Here is a 22,397-nt window from a genome sequence, read left to right on the forward strand (position 1 = left end):
GCTTTTGTTTCTTTGTCTTGTTTTAAATTTTGTTTTTGGGTTAATATCTTTGACTAATGCTGGAAAAATGGCAGGCGGTGGCATTTTTCCAAGGAGAAAGTCATGCTGGATTCAGTTTCTTACAGTCTGAATATTCACACACAGTAAAGAAAAAAAAAAGGCTTTGGGTTATATAGAGCTTGATCAATATTGTTTAATGTGAACAGCAGGTGTATATACAAGGAAGCAGAATTGGAGGATGTTCTCATCATGCAGCTTCTGCCTCTGCCTTGGCTTCAATCCTCTTCTTCCTCAGCCGGAGCCTTCTCTCCCTCTCGTACTCCTTCATACGCATAACGTAACTGCAAGGCAGGAAGCGCATATATTTACTGCACACCATAATGACGCAGTAGATCTTTTAAAATGTAAAACTCCAGCATGTAAAGTGCGTGAACCAGCAGCGCCACAGCTTTCCCTAAAGCAACTTGGAAAATGTGACCAGCGGACACTTACTCCTGGTGTTCGCAGTAGTCCCAGTCGTGCCTTTCGTGCTTGCAAGCCAGGAAGTTGGGCCAGTTGTCCCTCTTGCACTTCATGAGCGTTATCAGATGGTGGGCGCAGTAATCTCTCTGCCCCAAAGGCAGCTGCGCCAGGTTCATCTGATCCTGGGTTGCGATCATCTCTGAAAAAGAGCAACTCTTTCTCAGTTGAGATTCAGCCCAAAACCACAGCACTGAAACTCTCCTGCCACTGACTGGTTGTTCCTAGATGGTACCGGGAGAAGGCAGAGGAAATCGATTTTTCACAGACACAGTCACAACATAAAGACGTTATTATTTTTCTTAGCAGCATAGTAACAGACACAGTCGGTCTTGTTTTCCACTGTCTGCTGCTGAACAGGTCAAGCTCCAAGCAGGAAGGAACCGTTTCATTCGAATCCAGGGGCATCGGGGGCAAATGTGTGCTTTTTGGTCTGGGAGGGGCAACATTTGATTTTCACTACTAAAAACAATCTTCGAAAACACAATACGATTCATTTTGTACTTGACAGGGCCCCAATTAATTTTTTTTTTATTTCTATTTATTTCTGAGGGCCCCTGTTGGTCAGGGGCCCTCAGAATTGTCATCACTTTCCACCCTCCCCCATATCCGGCGCCCCTGTCAAAACATTTATTTATAAAACATTTATGACTGTTTTATAAATAAAAACATCCATAAATGTTTTTACTGATCAGTTTTGCATCAGCTGATTGGTTCTCTCTTTTATTGCTCAGCCTTTATTTGAGCACAAGTTGTAATTTAAGAGGAATCATTTTGTAATTGTTTCGGATCAATTCGCAGTTTCTAAGTTTGAACTTTATCCCCAGTTGTTCTCTACTCCACTCAACACTGCTATAGGTATTCACTAACACATTGTCTCTATGCTTTGTACCCCAGATTCCCAACCAGATCCATTCTGGTTCATTACAACAAGCTGTAAATCTTTCCCAGCAGAAGGAAAACCCGTTTTGTGGCAATCAATATGCTAACATTAGCTCGTCAACAGGCCAGCTTCGCCCGTTATCTCCGGGGCTACATTAGCAAGAGCTAACGCCCAAGCTAACTGCTGTGAAATCCCCTTTTCGTCTGAAAACACCTGCTTGATAGCAGCGGCTCAGATGAAACCCGGTCCAGTCGCGGCACACTGACCTCTCTGTTTCCTCTCTTCGAAGCCGATCTTCGGGTCAAACTCGAACTTCTCGGTCGGGTCCGGTTCGGTGTCCCTTTCGGTGACATACCGCCTGACCAGGTGAGCGCCCATGGCAACGGTGACTCAGGCACACTGGAGGTTAAAGTTAATCTGCCACACACCGCTGTTATGCACTGACAACAATGAAATGTTTACAGAAATAGTCTGCAATCTGCCATTCGGTCACCTCCACAAGCCCCCTGCATCCACTTCCGCTTTGCTTCAGAACTTAACGTCACAAAGAAAAAACGTTATCGCCACCTATAGGCAGGAAGGTGAAACAACAAAACACTGTTCGACCTTCGGCTGTTGTCTTTTGGGAAAACTTTACGATTCACTGTGAATACGGGTGTGGACATTTCTTCAGACGCATGTTAAATAAGAAAATGGCAGATGTTTTCTTTAAACTGTTACACAAACCACTAATCAAATTTTTGCATAAAAAAATATACTGAATATATTTATTACATTGCCTATCCCACTACTTTGTTACATATTATGTGTTATATCCCTTGTTCAATCTATATATTTCTAAACAAAGATCATTTTTAATAATAAAAAAAGCAACAAAAAAAAAAACAAATCAAGGCAACAAATTCACACACAATTGGATAAGTTGTACAAATTATGATCAGGCCATTTAACCACAGACTTAGTCATAACTCTAGACCACCAGCTATGCTCCTTTTTAATGACAAGGAGAGTCACCAGAGCTGTGCTTGCCGTTGCTCGTTTCTTAAAACTGTTATGTTTATCAACATTAGCACAGTTCATGAATCCGTGAAAAAGAGAAATAAAACAAGTGCAAAGGAGACGACAACTGAAACAATAGGTTGATATATCTATACCACCCATACTGTATTTCACTACAGTGGTAAATGACCATTTGTAATAAAATAGTACATTTTAAAAAGCCACATCAATCTGGCATTCAGAGAGGATTCTGCTCCAGCTCCAACCAGCAGCTGGAGCTGCTGGTTGGCGTTAGTACACGCCATGTGTTCACCATCACTGTGTCACCAGGATATGTCACATTAGCCAAACAGTAAAACAAAAGTAGTGGATGGAAGCAGCTGTTGGTAAAGGTCAATCTGTTTTCTGTGGGATTTCAGACAACATGACGTCATTGATACGCAACAGACGACAGCGCCATTCTGCTTCGGAGAGATGTGGCTCCAAAAGGCTTTTTGTATCAGAAAATGACCAGTCTGCTCTGAAAACCACAAGAAAGAGCTTCATTTTGCTCTGTTCATGCTTTATGCTTATCTTTCACTCCCTTTGGCTTGAAGACGTCAATGAGAAGACTGTCAAACACAATTGGAGTTTTTTTGTCTTTGAGAAATGTTTTAAATGAAATAACAATCAATTAAAAAAACGGCAGCATTTAAAACAAACAGTGACACAAAGCAAGGAAATGAGGTATGATGGGTCTATTGGTGACTCGTTTTCTGTTTCACTTACTTAAAGTATTTTTATAATAATCTCTGGACACGTAAAATCAAATCTTTGGTTTTAAGCATTGTGTTACATCACTAAGATCACTGAAACGCATTTTAAAGGATGATGAATATGTCCAATGTAAACAAGTATCACTAATGTCCTAAAAGCAGGGAAACTACCATCTGTTTGGAGGTAGGCCATCATGTTTACCTTTATTATTTCAGCACAAAGTATTTTCATACATAGAGTATTTTTTTCAAAATGTCTCGACATCCAACATGACATGAAAACTGAATATTAATGCAAAAGACTGGATGACTGAACAAGAGGCCAGTTTATCTTCTTTTCATAACTTCCTAAACAGTTGATAAGCGATGTAATGCAAATAAAACAACGCAAAAAAAAACCCTAACATTTATTTTCCATTACTCAAAACAGTCACTGTACCTTTATACTTTTACATTTCATTGTAAAAATGTTGTAGTTTCTGTCAGTCACAGAGAGAGATTTAGGCAAACATTTTTCATTTGATCTCTTGCTTCTCTTCTGGTATCAAACCATCGTCATCACTGGTAGAGGTCGTCATCCCCTTCCTCTCTGTACAGACTCGGCCTCTCCGATCCAGAACCCGGCCCCGACCCCTGACCTCCAGTCCGGGTTCCTGTAGCAGACGGAAACCTGGAGAAAACATCTCACGTAAGAACTCTGGAGCAAAATGAAAACAGGGTCCGGTGATCCGTGGCTGCACCTGAAGTTCCCGAAACCTCGGCTCTGCTGCAGAGTCTGAGCAAACATCTCGTATTTGCGGATGTCGTTGTCGCTGACAGAGCGACGAGCGAAGCGCATGGCCTCTTCAAAGTGGTCCTTTCTGATCTCTGGGACCGGGTCGAAGTCCTCGTCCTGTGAAAAGATAAACACGGGCCAGCCCAGAAAGTGCCGGGACGCACGGCAACAAACACAAAGCCCAAAACTGGTTTGAAATGTGACTTTTCCTTCCAAGTGACAAGAAAGTGTAAGACACTAAATGAGTGAGTTCAGTGAAACGTGGAGGGCAAACGGAGGAGCAGCAGTGACGACTGACCATGGGGATTCCTGGTCTGCTCTGCCTCTGACGCTCAGCCTTGATCTCGGCTTCGATGGCCTCCCGGATGGCCAGCTTGCAAGCGCGCTGGCAGATCTCCGTCAGGTCGGCTCCGGAGAAACCCTCAGTGATCCCAGAGAGGAACTCCAGATCCACGTCCTGCAGGTAAAGAATCCCACCCAAAACCAAGCAGCAGAGAAAAGAAACAGTAATCAAAATGCTACTTTTCTTGGGTTTTTACAAGTAAATGTTGCTGTTTTTCAATCTTACATTATGGGTCAGGATATTGCAACCACACCCCTTGAGCTTTTTCACATTTGTCCCATTCTGGGATAAATGTGCCAAAATCGTAAAGATTATATTTTGTCAGGGTAATCTGATCAGATTACCCTGCCCCACATGTTTGCTATGTCTCTTTATGTGGCTTGCTGCAAATGTCTCACAGCTGCCTTTCACACCTTTCAAATCATTATTCGTAGATCATTTTTAAGAACATGGTCCAAATATGCACTGTTTTATGTTGGTATTTTCAAATAAAAATCCAGAAAATATACGGGACAAACAAAGTAAATCTTTGAGAACCACTGATTTAAAAGAAATTATTTCACATTTTAATTCATAATTTACCTCTTCTGGTCCATTAGGTACATGCCAGACGGATCAACTGAGAAATGTCTTTTTGCAGGTCTTACCCGTGCAACGGGTGATTTGCGCAGGTTGGCTTTCAGAATCGCTGTGCGAGAGGGTTTGTCTGGAAGCGGGATGTAGATGAGCTGGTCCAAACGGCCCGGTCGCAGGATGGCCGGATCTATGATGTCAGGTCTGGTTTGATGGGAGCAGCGGAGCTCAGCACGGACTTACATCTGTTCACCGTTACTGACAGCAGACATGCAGACAGGCGGCACCTGTTCGTGGCGCCGATGATGAAGACGTTCTTCTTGTCCGACATGCCGTCCATCTCGGTGAGGATCTGGTTGATGACTCTGTCCGCGGCTCCGCCGGCGTCTCCTGCTCCGCCTCCTCGGGACTTGGCGATGGAGTCCAACTCGTCAAAAAACAAGATGCAGGGGGCCGCCTGCCTGGCCTGAGGCACGGAAGAAAAATTACCAAGAGGTCAGACCATGGAAGCTCCAAGAGTGGATTTTCACCATCAGAGACCTCCCCACCTTGTCAAACACATCTCTGACATTGGCCTCCGACTCGCCGAACCACATGGTGAGCATCTCGGGTCCTTTGATGGACACAAAGTTCGCCTGGCATTCGTTGGCGATGGCCTTCGCCAGGAGCGTTTTTCCGCAGCCCGGCGGGCCGTAGAAAAGCACCCCACGGGACGGCGTCATCCCAAACTTCAGGAACTTGTCAGGATACTCCACTGGATACTGGGGGAATCGGTGAGAACATGCATAGGTCGTCTAAGAGAGCGTGGACTGTAGCTATGGTGCAGAGTGTGCTGCGAGCGTTTCCTCCACCTGAACAAGCTCTTGGAGTTCTCGTTTGACCTCGTTCAGACCACCAATGTCCTCCCAGTTGACCTGAGGGACCTCTGCCACGGTCTCCCTCAGAGCTGATGGGTTGCTTTGACTCAGGGCCCACTAAAAACAACACAGCTCAGAAGTATTCTTATACACGGCATTAGGCTCAATTGACTTTACATGTCTTCATATTTTGCTTACAAGAAGTTATACTTTCCTGTGATCTTCTAAATTAATCCATATTATTATTTCATATTTTTACTGAGGCCTGTTAAAATTTCTCCCAACATTTTTACCAGTTCTCATACCTGACCACAGAACTTGGTGTTATTCATGGATTCACTTAGAGAAATGATTTCAAATGTCTAAACATCCAAAATTACAAATTTTTTATTGGTCATTTGAGTTGCTGAACATATAGGCAATTATATGAAAATGTTCAGTTGCTAGGTAAAAAATAGCTTAAAATGGCATCTGAACTAAAAAATAAAAAAACCTCTCAGGAGGGATGAAGAAATGTTTTGTTTGTCATTCTTCCAAAAAAATATAAATATGCTTTTTACAAATTTATTTAAACTGTCACTGTGTCCTGACAACATGATGTGAGACAGATAATCTGTGAAAAGACTGTGCTCCCCCAACCACTCAGAGCCAGGAGGAGGGTCTTGATGCTGCCAATCATGCTCCTGTACACGTTGCTCAACGAGAAACAATTTACTGTTTGTCGTCGGTGGCCAAGCTAACTCGCCTGAGCGTTCACAGCAGGCTGTGTTTCGGAGTACCAGAGAGCATGGGTGAGGGTGTGAGCAACTCATACGTGAGGATGATTGACAGCTCTAAGACTCTCCTCCTGTCTCTGATTGGTTGTTTCTGACTGAGCGGTGTATTTCTGCAGTTAGCACTTGTAAGGCAGAGAAGCTCATAGATTATCTTTCTCATATTATGCTGTCATGACTCGGTGACAGTTTTAACAAATATGTCAAAAATGAATAAATCGGGGAGCAAAATCGGGGATTCGTGGGGTTAGCTTTGCATGCGAGTGTCGCGTATCAACCTGAAAGTCGTCCATGGTGACGGCCAGAGAGTTGAGCAGGTCGGCGTCGATGGTTTCGTCTTCCAGATCGATGAGCGTCATCTTCTTGCGGATTGCTTGCAGAGCAGCTTCTGAGCACAGAGCGGCGAGGTCGGCGCCCACGTGTCCGTGTGTTTCCGTGGCGATCTGACATCAAATTTGAACACGTGTGTAGAAAGTCAGAGTAACAGCAGAAGGTTTGAACTCGCAAGAGTAACATTTCCAAAAGAAATTTGAAATTTTAGGCCTCTAGATCACTAAGTAACGCGTCATTTGAATGTAGACTCACCGCTATTTTCTGGGAAGGAGCTTATTTTACTTTGCAAGAGATTTGAGGATTAACTTGTGGAACAAACTGAGGTATAAACGCCTGATATTACAAAATGCTCATGAAATCTGCCTGAAGGAGTCAATGCTGCAGTGGAGGAGACACCGAAATGATTAAATCCTTTCCAATGTTTTACTTTTAATCATAAATCATTTTATTCCACAACTCAATTATGTTGTTTGTTTGTTGATCTGTGTTGTGAAATCATAAATAACATATCCTGGAGCTTTTAGTTGCGATGCAACAAAATGATTTAGAAAATAAGACTCTGTGACTTATTAGCTTTCATGCTTGATTTTAGCAGTAGCTAAATGTTAGATTTTTACTGAAGTTATTGTGATTTTTAAAACTTGTTTTTTTTTTTTTTTTGCAGTTAGCAGCTCACCTTTTCCAGGTCGACGTCGTCCGCCAGCTTCATATTCTTGGTGTGGATCTGCAGGATCTCCAGCCTGCCGGTGGAGTCTGGGATCCCGATGTCGATCTCTCGATCGAACCTGCCTGGAGAGCGTCAGGGTTTCCGTGAATGTCAGTGTGTGTTTCTGCGACACGTGCGTCGTGTGTGTGTGTGTGTGTGTGTGTGTGTGTGTGTGTGTGTGTGTGTGTGTGTGTGTGTGCGTCTCCGTCCTGACCGAAGCGTCTAAGAGCGGAGTCGATGCTGTTCGGCCGGTTCGTCGCCGCCATCACAACCACGTGAGCCCTTTGCTTCAGCCCGTCCATCAGGGTCAGGAGCTGGGACACGATGCGCCTCTCCACCTCGCCGTGAGTCTGCGCGCGCACCGTCACACGACACATGACAGGGGACGGTAAAGACGGGCGTGTCGGTGTCTGATGAAATACCTGGACCTGCTAACCTTCTCTCTCTTGGGGGCGATGGCGTCCAGCTCGTCGATGAAGATGATGGCCGGAGCGTTGCTCTCTGCCTCCTCGAACGCCTTTCTCAGGTTGCTTTCAGACTCCCCTGCCAACTTACTCATAATCTCAGGACCTTGTGATAGAATAAGTGAGAAAGAAAAAACCTGTCAGTACAGATGCGCATTTATCGCATCGTTTGACACTTATTGCGATAAATTTGCTGTCATGATAATTTGAATTTATCGTTGTTACAATAAACTCCATTTAATAGTCTTTAAAATCCTCCAAACTGTCTGTATCGCTGGGATTGCTAATGTTACTATTTCTTTTCCATTTTGTTCAATGAAAGTATCAATACATTTATTTATGTGACCGAGGTCACAGTGAAGCGTAATGCTGACGGGTATGTTTATCAAGAGCAGTATTTGCCATTGTGGAGCTACAATTGCTATGTTATGCAGTCACACCAGTAGTTATCTAAAGTGAAAGTAATGAATAGTTCCCATTGTCATTTTTATTATTACAATACCATCACAAATTTTCTTTACAAAGCTTTAAGTCCATATCGTCCTAACCCTACTTGTCAGGCGACGTTTTTCCAGCCCTTTGCAATGAATTGATTAAATGAAGGAAAACGACTCACCGTTGATCAGGAAGAAGAAGGCGCCGGTTTCATTGGCGACCGCTCGGGCCACAAGGGTCTTCCCAGTACCTGCAGGGCCGTAAAGCAGGATGCCTCTGGGGGGCTGAGAAGGACGACAGACAACAAGAAATAGAAGAGACCGACAGGATTTGAAGACGGCGGCTTTACGTTGGGGTCGGATTGACGAGTCTTAGAGCGCCACACCTTGACTCCGATCGCCTTGAAGAGCCCTGGGTGCCGGAGAGGAAGCTCCACCATCTCTTTGATCTGAGCGAGTTGTTTCCGACAGCCTCCGATGTCGTCATAGCCGACGTCGTTCAGATTCTCCTCTTCATCCTGCCACAGACAGCAGGGAAACCCAGGGCGCTCCGATGATTGAGACATTGTTTCTTTTTATGTTGCGTTGTTGAACAACTCAAATCCAAGGACTTAGGTGCAGCCGGTTGTGTTTTTCTAGACTCACAAAAGGCTTAAGACACGTTTATGAACATTTAAATATTACACACAATGCTTGGAAACAGCTGGGGTTTCCCCCCCCCAAGATTTTGTCAAGCCACATTCATAAAAATGTATGCATTTTATTAGGCATTTATGTCATAAATGAATACAGCATTTTGCAGGTCAGAAAGTTCAGTTTTGCTCTCATTGAAAGCACTGGCTGCCCTGGACTTTATTTGCGGGCGTCAGAGTAAAGGGACCATATGTAAATGGAAGAAGAACGACTGGTTTCAGGTGTATGTTTAGCTCACATTCCTACGTTTTCTCCACAGCAGCTCACGTTCTGCCTCCCGACTTTGGTCCGCCAGGAGGCAGAACGTTTTCCCTCCCTGTCGTCCCGCATCACATGCTCCCTGAATGCAGCGCCTCCATACAGACCTCTCTTTTTATCGGCTCTCCTTCGCAGTAGATGACCGTGTCTGGGGCAACGATGCAGTGAGGGCTCGGGTCCGTCTCCACCACCTTGAACTCTACGGCTCTCATGCTTCCCCTCACCAAGAAAATGTCGCCTGGAGACATCACAGCGCTGTCAGAAACACTCAGAAGATGAAGTCTCTGCGACTCAAGGAGCCGGCTTTCGATTTGGCACGATCCGGTTTTCGAACCTTTGTGGACCGGCCGGTACGCCTCCAGAAAGTACGACTTGAGGAAAACGTCAAAGAGGTTCCCGGTCAGGCCCTCGATGGTGTCGTCGATGGGGAGGAGGTGGATCTTTTTCCCATACTTGATGTCAGGGCAGGCATGGATGCTGGCGTGTCGAAAACATGAGCTTTTATCACGTATGGCAACCTTTTCCGTCTATATTTACCGAGACTCCCGGAAATTTTCTTTTGGGATCAACACGGTGTTTTGGATTTCGAGTTGGAATTGAATTTGATTCTCCTGCCTGTGACTCCAAATCAGTCACAGAAAATGTGCATATTTGCTGATTTTTTTATTCTTTTGTAGAGAATATATAAAATATTCGAAAGAAAATGAAATACTTTGATGCAATGCTACGTCACATGCTGTGACTCTGACACTGAACTCCCAAAGTTTAGCCAGTCAGAGGGTGTTAGCTGAAAAAAGACAGTTTCCACTTTTCGTCTTATTGCAGATGGATTTCTATTTGGTATTTGTGCTACTAAATCAGACCGTCGTAGATGTTTCTGGAGGGTTTCTCAAGGTTTAGTGGATTTCATCTGTATGCCGACAATTGTGACCCCTGACCTTCATGAATACCTGGAGTCCGCTCCAATATTAATTTCCGCAAATGAATTGTTGTGGGAAAGGACAACAGAGATGGTCTCCAAAAACACCAACTTGAATACTTTGTTCTCATCTGTGTAATATATATATATATATTTTTTTTTTTAAATTATAAATCGGTCTGAGGAATATCTATCTTCTTGGTAAAAAGGTCAAATTCAAAGTGTGTGTGTGTGTGTGTGTGTGTGTGTGTGTGTGTGTGTGTGTGTGGGTGTGTGTGCCCTCCACACAGATCTCTACCTGATGACATCACCGAGGCGAACTCGCAGGTTGTTGCGCGTCACCCTGTTCATCCGGATCCTCTCGTGCGCGCAGGTGTCGTCCGTCAGGACGATGCACACGGTTTGCCGTCGCTTCCGTCCCCTCAGCACCACGGTGTCCCCGCGGAAGAGCTGCAGCTCCTCCGTCTTATTCTAACGTAAAGACGCACAGCAAAATCGATGCCTTCATGAACCTGCTGTTGTGGTCCGGACTCACACAGAAAGTCACCTGCGACAGGCTGACGATGCTGCTGTCCTCGTTGAGCGCTTCGTCCACGATCAGCCTGTTGGGTCTGTGCTTGTCCTTCAGGATGGCGGTGGAGAAATCCTCTCCCCTCGGCCTTCCAGACAGGAGACACGTCGACACGTTCACATGCAGCACCACATGCTCCACACTCAAAGATCTAGTTTCTTCATGTGACTCTGAGCTGTATTTAGAAACTCCTGGCTCTCCGCAAAGCCTCGATAGACACAAAAATATCTACATTTATCAAAGGTTTTCAGCTTATGATGGAACATTTGCTCTCTTTTGTAAACGTCTACGTCCTTTAATCTGATTTTTGTTTCGTTTTGTGTTTGTATGTTTGAAATAATGCAGCTGTTTACTCACTCTGCTCCTCCCGGGCCTGGCATGTCTTCTCTCCTTCGTCTTGGAGATTCAGATAAGCTCAATTTTACGCTGCAGAATATTCAACAGCCAGTCCCTTATGTTTCAAAGCTTCGAGCTTTCTGTCTGATCTTTTCAGTCTTTGGTGAGCTGCTTCTGTTCTTCAGAGGCCAAAAAGTTCCCAGCCGAGACTCCAGGCCTTTTGCTTTATTTTTTTTCTTCTTCTTCTTTCCCCCTCCTCTCCCCTCACTTGTCTTCAGTCTTCATGTTTGCAGGAGCCGCTCTCTGCCTGTGTGACATGAACACGTCCGTCTGCATCTCCTGTTATAACCCCAACATGAGCGCTCACACACATGCAGGGATCCCAGGCACTTTACCTTGGAGAGCGTCCCAATGCTCCCAGTGTGAGCTTTCCTCCTGCCCCTCCTGCCCCTCCTGCCCCTCGCCTGCAGGCATGTAAAACCTGCTCGCAGCAGCTGCTGAATATTCATGCGGCCAAACAAATTCGAGATTTCTTTTTCTCTTCAAAACAGAAGCTGTGTTTAACGTTGTGTCCTGGATCAGCCACGTCTTTATTCGGTGATGACTTATTTATTTATTTCGTTGTTGTTGAAACGCGAGCTGCTTTGTGTCCCAGCTGCTCTGAACTGTCACCTGCTCCCTTCCTGATGCGCTGAGTGCTTGTGTTGGGTATTCATCGCCTGGGTCAGGGTTCGGAAAGGGGCTTTGGGGCGTTAGCCCGGGGTGGGTGGAGGGACGCGGGATGGCAAGAGAGAAAAAAGAAAAAAAAAGAGTTTTCGGTGTATATTGTCCCTACTAATACTAAAATCGTGGGCTCGTGTATATTTTATGGAAATGCTGTTTGACTTTTATTCATTTAAACTACACTCAAATGTTTGAAAATGATCATCTTTTTGGGGACCAGATGGGGATTTACTGAGTTTAGTTACAGGGTTCCTTATCCTCTAAATCCGGACGAGTTCATTGAATTTTCTCATACTTTGACACGTTGCAACGACAAATCCAGCTGGGATTTTATGCAGCAGCAATTCAGCCCTTTGATCCCGCCGAGCCAATAGAGAGAGTTAACCGGTGTGCCGTTTAATTACTATACAAACTGAAAAAATGGCCGCCCAATTACATTGACAGATAAGCAGGTGGGAGAATCTATTTTTGCAGCTGTTCTTCATGATCTCAACCTGAGTGCAGCATCCAGGGACAGGGAGGTTGGTTAGAGTTGATGGGTTTACTTAGATTGGGGGAGTGAAAACAAATGCAGAGAAAACTGATGAGTGAAAACCACGTCTGATATTTCTTTCCAGTACAGATTTGCTCTCCTTCGTTTTGCTTTCAGTCACATAAAATCCCAAAAGCAGGCGCCGAGGTTTGCGGTCATATTGTGACGAAATGTGAAAATGATGTGTCAACAAATCTACAAGGCACACAACCTTTATGTTTTGCTTTAATTTATTTATTTTTTCTTGCTTTTATTTAATAAAATTGTTCTGCAACAAGTAAGAAATGATGGGGAAAATCAACCATTTTCTACAGCTGTTCCCTCCAAACGGGTTCCTCTCATCAAAAAAGGCGAAGTGACAGAAAACGTTTAGATGACGAAACGTAACAACATCAACGAATAAAGCAAGAGGTAGAGAAAGCTCACAAGTAGGAACACGTCTCAGGAGAAATTATTGCCAAAGCAAACCCATGTGTAAAAAAAAGACAAAGCAAGAAAGTTGTCTAAAAAAAAAAACTTAGAATGGATGCTGAGGAAAAGCTGCTCACATGACGTCACCAACAGTGGAAAAACGCATTTCAATACTTGATTGCCTCACTGATATTCTCTTGTTCAATGAGGATTTTACAATGCAAATATGTATACAGTATTCTGCTGGTTTTGGTGTGTTTTTCACGGTACGTGTAAATTGATCGCAGTTCTCTGTAAATAGCCACCATGTTCAAACGACAGCAATCAGACTCCAGTTAGACCAAAAGAAGCTTGGTCTTGTTTTTTTTTGGGGGGGGGGGGATTTTTTCCCAGTCAAAATAAACAAGAATAACTAAATAAATGTGGGTTGGACGTGTAACTCATACAAAATGCAAAGATCTTCCTTTGTGACGCTTTCAAGAACCGACTGATGAAGACGAAGGATTGGGCTCGACGCGACCAGATGTCAAGTTCGTTTAGCTACTCTGGAACCGACGTTTTCTTTGCTACATAAAAAGTTTCGCATGCATGTAAAGTAAAAAAAAAAAGAAAATATTAGCTCAGTCCCTGAAAATTGATTTTTTCTAGATCGGTTTGCAGCTGCAGAGACTTTGTATTATTGCTCTTGATCCTTTAGACAAGTCCAAATCCAGTCCTCGGGGAAATGTGGCTTAATTACCTCCAGTTCTGCAAAGGCTTAATAAAAACTCATTTGTTTAAATCAAATGATTAGCCAGGTAAGCAGAGCGCAGACATTCAGTTCTGACGAATTGTTTAAAAAAAAATCAGTTCAATCTGTTTTGGAAAAAGAAATAAGTTTTACACTTGGAAATCAAGCTTTAGTTCCTGCAGTGCTGCTTTGGAGCTGCATTTAATGCACCGCAGGTTTGGTTTTAAAACATCTAATGTTTGTTTGTTTTTTCCGGTGAGCTGTGCAGCCCAGACGCAACAACAAAAACAGAGAAACAACAAATTTGAAGCAGGTTTTTTTCATATCGAAACATAATTTAGATCCCAACCATGTATCAAAGTTATACCAAGACTTTTGGAGAAAGAGTTCATTTGATAAAACAATTCCTGACGTCAGAATCCAAAAGGCCCAACCGACCAGAGCAAATGCTTTCTGAACACATTATGGACACAGAACAAAAACACAAACTATCTTACACTGATTACTTAAAAAAAAAAAGTGCTGCAATTTTTTAAAAAATAAAGTAAAATGCCTTTTTGTGTCTGATCTATTCATATGAAAATGTTCTCATATTCTACTGTTTTTTGGGCCACCATTTGTGCTTCTTTCAGTCAAAAAATTCTCCTACAAAATCCTGCGAAAGTCCTACATAGACCAAACAAAAGCTGTGCCGTGATTGCTTGATGCTTTTTCTCAAAACATATATGACCGAATGTAAAGACATGCTTTTTCTGTCGTTATTGCTTGAGCTATATTTACATATTAACATAAGAGTCCGAGTGTATTTTTTGCATCGACGTAGCAGTCATTGTCCTCAAAGTGTGTTTTCTGCAGGACCTTGATGTGACGCTCGTAGATCTTGAGGGCGGGTCCGAGCTTGATCGACAGGCCGGTCAAAACGTCGTTGCGTTGCATGAGGAGGAGAGACTTCCCGTCGATCTCCTGCGGAGCAGAGCAAAGCGTTGAGTGCAGCAGGCAAATTGTTGCGTTTGCAACAGTTCAGCAGACGCAGTCTCTGGCGCCCACTAGAGGCAGAAACAGGCCCGCACAGCCTCACCTGTGTCCTGAAGGCTGCCGCCTGCTCGGGGAAACCCACGGCTGTGATATAACTGACCACGTCGGACACGGTCCAGTCCACCGGGCTTACTCCGGTGCTGCCAAACTTCATGTGCCTTTGGGTAAAAAAAAAACAAAACAAAAACAAATAAACAGAAAAATCAAGTTGGACTTTTACAAAACTCACTGGGTAGAGAAAAGTCATGAAGCACAGCTACGGGGGATCAAAAGCGACATCAAAAGGAGATTTCTATGGCTAATGTGGCACATATTGTCCACAATTCAGTTGAAAAACTGCTAAATATGTTGGGTGGGAGCAGGGTATGGGAAATGTCAGATAACCCAGTGGTCACGTCTTTAAGCTAACACGTTGTTGAAGCAACTTCAGATTCATTTTCAGCAGTCTTCCTTCAGTCTGCCATCAGTTTCAGTGAATACAGCAAACCGTGTGAAGTTCTTCATGGCAGAAACTCGCTGATATTTGCTTGCTTGAATATTTTAGCTAAAGCCTCGGTTTGCAGGGAAGTTTTAAAATGACTTTATTGTACAAAGGTATAAGTCAGGAGAAGGGAACAATATGGAGACTGCCCTTGTCAAACTGTTCATTCTGCATAAAAACAGGCTGTGAAAGAACCACAGTGCTGGTTCTGGTCGGCATTCAACACTGACATTCTGATCGGACTTTCTGGGCCAGTACTCAACTGGTTCAAACCTATACAGGGACTTTTACGTGTCGGTCGGTAACTTCTCAAATCAACCTGTGGATGTGCCATAACTTGATCAGAAACAGAAAAGAAACTGAATGTATTGTCTTTGGACCCAAGAGGAAGAACCTAGAGTCAGGATGTATCTTATTACGATGAGACACCAGGGATCAGGGCCGAAACCCGGCTGTAGTGACGGACTCTGGCCTGAACCTGCAGCGTCGCATAAAGACCTTTACGAAATCGGCCTTCTATCATCTCCATGATTAACAAACTGATCTCTCAGCACGACCTAGAAAAATTTGTTTTATGCGTGGATGAAATTAAGTTTTGATCCAAAAAGTTTGACTGTTGTCGCAGAAGCAGGAAAATTATTTTTGTAGTTCTGTCCAGAACCCAGAGCTACATCTGACAGAAAATCTGTGTGGTCAACAGGAAGAAGGCTGTGGACGTACGATACCATTCACCTACGATTGACTATTGACTCACCCTCCACTGCTGCCGGTGGCGCCGCGTTCCTCGGGGAGGCTGGAGTCCCTGGGGGAGGCGGTGGGAGTGAGCAGGCAGGACGAAGCTCCGATCTCTGTTTTGTACTCTAAGTCTACCGGGGAAATTTTTGGGGACAAGCGTTATTCACACCAATACGCGCCGGTGCACTCAGGTAGTGAGATATTGGAGAGGGGAAGCCTTACTGTGAAAGCTCGAGGTGCTGAGGTTTACTTCATCCTGGTGTGTGTAGCCCTGTGTGTGGAGGAAACATAGAAAAAGAAAAAAACAGTCAAACAGAATCCAAGGAGAAAGCGAGCAACAAGGGCGACACAACCTTCCTCTGAAACAAAGGACAACAGGAGGTGGCTGCATGATGACACAACTGCAGCGGCACATTAAGACTTTCTGTGGACCTGTGAATGATGATGTGTTGGCTATGAAGCGCAGGTACGGAGGAGCCCGGTTTGCCAAGGTTGACGAGTCACCCCTCTGCCAAGCACTGGGCTGCGCCCTAATTCAACCTGTTTACTTTAAAACATTTCTAAAACACTCTTCTACTAGGAGATGAAAATACAACCGCACTCACTGACAGGTTGGATATTTTCACCCTTGTTCCAGGTGACTGAACTATCTAAAAACACCTCAAATGTTCTTGACTCCTCAAAAAGGGAAAGTCAACGCCCCTGTTAAAACACACACAACGAGGAAAGCACTTTCCTGTGAGACGTGTGTGTGAACCTACACACGCGGGGAAGTATTCGCCCCCGTCGCACTTGTCCGCATTTCGATTGGCTCCATTAAGATTTCACGTTCAGGGCCGACACTTAAGAGCGTAGCTGCAGCTGTGAAACGGAAACCAAACGTTGCTTTCCATCTGTTCCTAATTCTGAAAGTGGAGTCACGCCTTGGAAATCAGCCGCTGGTATTCTGAAACGTCTAATTTCGATGCATTGCAGCTGGAGGTCATCTGATTTGTAAGTAATCAGGACTCTGGCCCACTGGGAACGCGGTTGGAGACCAGCAAGCCAGAACTGTCCGCCGGCAGGCGCTTACAGCATCGCCCCGAACACTGACGTTTTCATGAAACAAATCCACCGGGGACGGACGTGAACTGGACGGACGACCGTCTGGACGCACTCACCAGGTGATCCGAGGAGAAAGCTCCCTCCTCGGAGCAGACGCCGTCACACTCAGACCACGGCGCTCCGTCGGCGGGCGGAGACCGGCACAGCGGAGGAAAATCAAGCTCACTCACCCCTGAAAGGCAGAAAGACAGAGCATGGATTTAAAGTACAAACGTATTAATTCTGCTCACTCTTCAAAAAAAAAAAAAAAAAAGACGAAATTAGGTAGAAGTGTAAACATTAAGGAAAGTCAGACTTTTCCACATTTTGCCCCAGTTTTTTGAACAGTGCATGATTGCAACGTTTAATTGAAATTAGAAACAATTTTATGAAAATTATTCAGAAAAGCAGCCAACATGTGCATCCCCAGCTCAGATGGGATAATCGTTTAATCAGACAGTTCTTAGCTAAATCTGCCCTCTGTCTTCAGGAATGAAGGAATGAAGACAGAGGTCTTCTTCCACAGTTATGTACTATTTCTATTCGCCAATCGCCTGGAATCCCAGCAAAATGCTCTGACGCTTGTGGTTGCGACGTGGCTAAAAGGTGAACATTTTCCGGCGCGGATGCTCTTTTAAGAGTTTAAGGCATCCGAAGATGTCAGAGGAACCCAAAGTGATGGCTGAACTCTGACCTTTTCCGTCCTCCCTCTGCCGCTGAGGCCTCTCCTCCGGCTGCTCCCTCGGACAGCAAGCATCTTCTCCCGTTTCCTGAGCGAGTCCGGCTCCGGTCTTCATGGCTACCGGGGAAAGTCCTCCGTCCTCATCAGAACTCCTGGGATCACCATCGTCTCCATCATTGTCTTCCTCCTCCTCCTCACCGGTTTCCATGGGCTCGCTCTCCGGATGGGCTTGGGGGTGGAGGGGGGAGTAGACAAAAATATTTTTTATTGTTTTATTTTATTCAAAGAGATAAAGTCGAGGGAGGGAGAGGTGGGTTTGGGGGCAGCAGACAGACACATAGCCTATCAGAAATAACGAGCCGCCCACTGTAGTCTAGTCAAGTTCTCGCCTACGGGGGAGAGAGGAGAAGGTTTTAATGAGGCACCGAGAGGAGGAGGGGGAAAAAAAGAAAACACACCAATAAAGTCGATGCCGCGTCCCACGCCGGGCGCCGCCTGCCGCGCGGCCTTGCGATGCGCGCTCCTTTCCGCATGAACTTCCAACAAAAGGGGGGAAGGAAGCAGGAGGACGGGGCGCCGGGCGGCCTGGCAGCGGCTCCTCGCGCTGCTCGCCCTGGGAGCCGCCCGCTCGTCTGCGCGTGCAGCCCGCACAGCGCCGAAGCTCGCGTCTGATTCGGTGCTCGACTAAAGGGCCATTCCGCTGCATTTCCTGACCGCGAGCTACCGCGAAAGAATTCACTCGAAACGCATCTTAAGGACTGCTAACCCGGATGCAACTTTCATAGGTTTTATTTTATTTATTTGTTTATTGTTATTAATGTAGAAAATGTATTCAAGTTCTGCCAAGGCACTGTTTCTGAGAATGAATAAAATATTGAGTGATGCAAAAAGAAAGAATGAATTCACAAATAAGTAGTGTTTGCACAATCTGCCCTCAATGTATTGGGTTGAATTAGATGAAGACTAAGATTTTTGACACAATCTTAGTGTCAAAAATTCTTTTTTTTTTTTTTTTTTACTTTTTACTAATTGAAAAGACACAAACAAACAAAAAAAATTCACTAATGTCCAATTTTCACCTTCCATTCGAATTGGTTAAGGGCTCCACACACCCCAAGATGTTTTCTATAATTTGGTATCACTGATAATCCAGGTTTGACCTGTTAGACAATTCATCTAACAGATCAGGGTTTTAACAACTTCCTCTCCATAACTCGTCATCCATCGTCGCGTTTTCTGTTCAATTTCCACAAGTTAAGTAGAAAGACTCACAAACCGCGTTTTGAGGGACACATGCTGATAAAATTATAAGTATTATGGCTCCGAGTCGGACGCCAACTTCAGCGACGTGCAGCCCGCACCTTTTGTGCAGAAAGCCGAACTACACGCACAGGATCCAGCAGATGCGGCGCAAAAAGAAAGAGAGAGAGAGAGAGAGAGAGAGAGAGAGAGAGAGAGAGAGAGAGAGAGAGAGAGAGAGAGAGAGAGAGAGAGAGAGAGAGAGAGAGAAGAAAAGACGCATCGAAGTAACAATGAACCGACTGGGAACCGAAAAAAAAAATCCCGACTGAGAGGAACAATGTAATAAGAACAGGGTTAATTGAACAGCGATGTAATTTTTTTATCCTCGGTGCCACGCGCGCTGTTTTCAAAACACCGGTCATCAATTGATGAGTCGAGGCAGATCCACTCAGTTCGCTTCGTGGCGACAGACGGGACAGACGTGTCGGAAATAATAAGTTGCCCACCTTCTTCGCCGCGCGCCTGTCCTGCGTTGCGCTCCTCGCGACTCTGTCGGCGGACGAGGCAGTCGGCGCGGGCTCGTCCGGCTCCGACCCCCGCAGAGGAAGAGTGATGTTCCCGCAGCGCGTCCTGCGCAGCCTGCCCCTCTCCACCTCTCTCTCCATCACCACCTTGACTTTGCCTCGGGTCAGCTTCTCCTCCGACAGCCGCTCCTGGCTGCTCAGGTAGCCCAGGATCTCCTTCAAGCCCAGCGGCTTCACGTGGCCTCTGGTCGCGGCGGCGGAACCCCCGCCTCTCCCTCCTCCTCCTCCGCCTCCCGCCGCTCGGAGGGGCTTCTCGGACAGAGCTGCCAGGTCGCGCAGCTCGGAGTTGGCGAGGCGGTGCGCCGCCTTGGCGGTTCCTCCTCCGAGTCGAAGTTTGGGCTGGCCAGACTCGGTCTGCCTCTGTGTCTGGGCTTGGCCGTCGCTCCCGGAGTAAGTTTGGCTCCTTGTCTCAGCACCGCACACACCGGGCTTCTTTCCTCCGCCGGACGGAACATCCTCATTCCGGTCTCCCGTGCTGCCTCCGAGCGGCAAGCAGCCGCCCTCTCCCTGCTGTCCTAATCCCTTGTCTCTCGGTGCACTTGCTTTCTCCTCTTCACAGCCGCTCCCGGCGGCGCAGCTCGTTGTTGCGCCACAACCGAGGCGCCCGTTTCCGCTGCCCGGGCTGGAGGCAGACTGGAGCTTTTTGCTGCGACTGCTGACGGATGTTTCGGCCCGGGGATCCGGCTCCGTCTCGCCCTCCTCCGGGTCGGTGAAGCTGTGCGCGCTGTCGCCGTTGTTGTTGTTGTTGTTCGGATGGTCGGGTTTGGTCCGCTCCCTCGGTGCATCCGCGCCGCCGCCGAACTCGCTCCGCTTTCTGCTCTTCCTCTGCACCTTGGCCGCGTTCCGGTACGATATCGATCCCTTGTAGCTAACTTTGAGCACCGTCTGCTCCTGGATGAGTTTATCCAGCTCCGTCCTGGTTCGGTCTGGGTCCGACCCGTGTCGCCTCCGGACCATTCGGCAAATCCTTTCCAGGTCCGGACGGGCTTTCCTCGAACGGAGAGAGTCGATAGTTTCCAGGATCCACTCTCGGTACTTGTTGGGCTCGGACATCTTCCCTCCTTTGTGGGTGCGGACGGGGCTCGGCCCGAGAGTGCGTCTGCTCGCCTCACCGGTGACGCTGTGTCAGAGCTGGGAAGCCAAAGTGCGGCGGTGCCCCCCACCCCCTCTCCGGCTGGAGAGCTGAGGACGGAAGTCTATGGCAAGCCGTTGCTGCCAATAGTCCGCATCTTTGACGAAGAACAGAACAGACTTCATCTTTATTGCCTCAGGTCTACCTGTCACTGTATCAAGTCTCGCGGTACGATAAATTGTCCCAGAGATCATTGCGATAAACGATAATATTGTTCTTTTGAGACTATTTCCAAGTAATGCCATGATAACGGTGGCACCCAATGCAGGAACACATTCTTACAGATTATAATAAACATTTAACTGGGAAAGCGAGAGACATTTTAAATATCTAACATAAATGAGTAAAACAACAAATAAAATGAATTATGAAGTCTCTGTAATTTGTGCTTCAAAAAGGGGCTAATTGGGACCAAAGCACCAGGCTGAAGATTTTCGTCACCCAGTAGAAAGAGAGAGAGAAAAGAAAAACGATAAAGTAATTATTGAGCTTGTTTTAGTTCATCGTGCATTTAATCGCTTACCGCCAGCTTCCAGACCACGCCTTCACCCGTCACTGCGAGCCTGCGGCCTCTAAGCACCAGTACACCACCAGCCTCTCTGGACACCCAGCTGTTCTGCCACCGGCCTCAGTGATTTCTCAACCACCAACCCACCAAGTTCCTCCCAACCACCAAGATCTGTGGTTGACATACATGTCACCCACCTCAGGTTGCTCTGCCGTCGGTGCTGCATTGGCCACAGATCTATAGCCTGTGTTCTCCTGCACCACCAGCCTGCAGAGTTCAAGCTCCTGCACTGCAGGTCTTCTGACTCCCAAGTTCTTCTACCACCTTAGACTCCCTGCGCCACAGTCGCACATTCACATTGCGCATTCCTGTAGATCCACAATTCTCTGATACCAGGTCTGATTTCAAAAGATTTTCCTGTGATGTCACTCAAGGACACAAACTGGTTTAAGTGCTACCTTAAATTGCATCCGCAGACGTTTCTCTGCATAACCCGAATGTTGGGAATTAACCCACGAAAAGCTCACGTCTAACTTCTCAAAAGTCTCAAATCCCAGAGAATATTTTGAGATCCTCCGGGATTTAGCCAACCTAAAATCATTTTTTTTTTTTTGCCGCATGTCTTGTTACACATCACTAACGGCGTGCTTTAGATTTCTTGTTAAAGTTAGGGACGAATGAATTAATATGAGGTGTTGAACTGCAGCTGCTGCAAACTAGCAGACAATAACTATGTGCTGCGGGGGGAGATGGGAAATATTTACACCAACTGCTTGCCGTAGCCCTGTAGCAACTCCAGCGTTCGTGGGCCACATTGTGCGCTTAAGGTGGACTGAAGATGGCGCCTCCGTCCAACAAAACAGACGCACACAGCTTTTAAGGCGGAACTATCTCGCCTTGTGTCTGTACTCTTTGTTGGAGGTTCGCAGCGAAACTCATCCATCACAGCACAAAGAAACACAGAAGCTCTCTGAATTTTACCATCATCTTTGGGTTTTCTGAAGAATCGGACTGGGCATTTCCAGACAGGCAGAGGGCCACTCCAGTCCGGATGAATGGCTGATCCCCCCCCAAAAAGTCCCAAACAAAAACTGTTGGTCCATTTGTTCCTTCAGTATTTCGTAAGAGTAAAGAAACCATTCCGTACTCGTGTAGCCGAACAGTTTTTTTTTAATGAGTTAAATATATAGACTTTAAGAAATAGAGCTGCCCCAAGATTTTTTGAGACCCAAGGGTGAACTTCATAAATTAATAAATGAACAATTAATTTATTAATTTAAGTTTCCTCAAAAGGTATATGCAAAACACAGGCTTGAAAATGACTCAGA

General features: G+C 45.8%; 3 protein-coding genes across 3 annotated transcripts; all 3 read right to left on the reverse strand.

Moving 5' to 3' along the window:
* Positions 1–168: 168 nt before the first annotated feature.
* On the reverse strand, positions 169–1,942 carry ndufb7 (NADH:ubiquinone oxidoreductase subunit B7). The gene is made up of 3 exons (XM_055041038.1): positions 1,669–1,942; positions 493–661; positions 169–341 (listed from the first exon to the last, which is right to left on the reverse strand). The coding sequence occupies exons 1-3, from the start codon at positions 1,778–1,780 to the stop codon at positions 248–250; spliced, it is 375 nt and encodes a 124-aa protein (XP_054897013.1). The 5' UTR covers positions 1,781–1,942; the 3' UTR covers positions 169–247.
* A 1,391-nt stretch (positions 1,943–3,333) lies between these two features.
* On the reverse strand, positions 3,334–11,621 carry zgc:136908 (Transitional endoplasmic reticulum ATPase). The gene is made up of 18 exons (XM_055041499.1): positions 11,213–11,621; positions 10,832–10,943; positions 10,583–10,755; positions 9,700–9,842; positions 9,473–9,603; positions 8,801–8,932; positions 8,597–8,699; positions 7,953–8,086; positions 7,731–7,866; positions 7,487–7,599; positions 6,756–6,920; positions 5,699–5,821; positions 5,396–5,608; positions 5,135–5,313; positions 4,922–5,051; positions 4,230–4,388; positions 3,897–4,048; positions 3,334–3,826 (listed from the first exon to the last, which is right to left on the reverse strand). The coding sequence occupies exons 1-18, from the start codon at positions 11,233–11,235 to the stop codon at positions 3,715–3,717; spliced, it is 2,433 nt and encodes an 810-aa protein (XP_054897474.1). The 5' UTR covers positions 11,236–11,621; the 3' UTR covers positions 3,334–3,714.
* A 2,489-nt stretch (positions 11,622–14,110) lies between these two features.
* On the reverse strand, positions 14,111–20,529 carry LOC129367173 (sterile alpha motif domain-containing protein 1-like). The gene is made up of 8 exons (XM_055041474.1): positions 19,352–20,529; positions 18,062–18,287; positions 17,616–17,855; positions 16,999–17,114; positions 16,061–16,109; positions 15,858–15,969; positions 14,666–14,780; positions 14,111–14,550 (listed from the first exon to the last, which is right to left on the reverse strand). Exons 1-8 carry the CDS (start codon positions 20,480–20,482, stop codon positions 14,371–14,373), a joined length of 2,169 nt encoding a protein of 722 aa, XP_054897449.1. The 5' UTR covers positions 20,483–20,529; the 3' UTR covers positions 14,111–14,370.
* Between the last annotated feature and the right edge of the window lie 1,868 nt (positions 20,530–22,397).

This window comes from Poeciliopsis prolifica, unplaced genomic scaffold (assembly GCF_027474105.1).
Source record: "Poeciliopsis prolifica strain line A6 unplaced genomic scaffold, Auburn_PproV2 SCAFFOLD016, whole genome shotgun sequence".
NCBI classification, from domain to species: domain Eukaryota; kingdom Metazoa; phylum Chordata; class Actinopteri; order Cyprinodontiformes; family Poeciliidae; genus Poeciliopsis; species Poeciliopsis prolifica.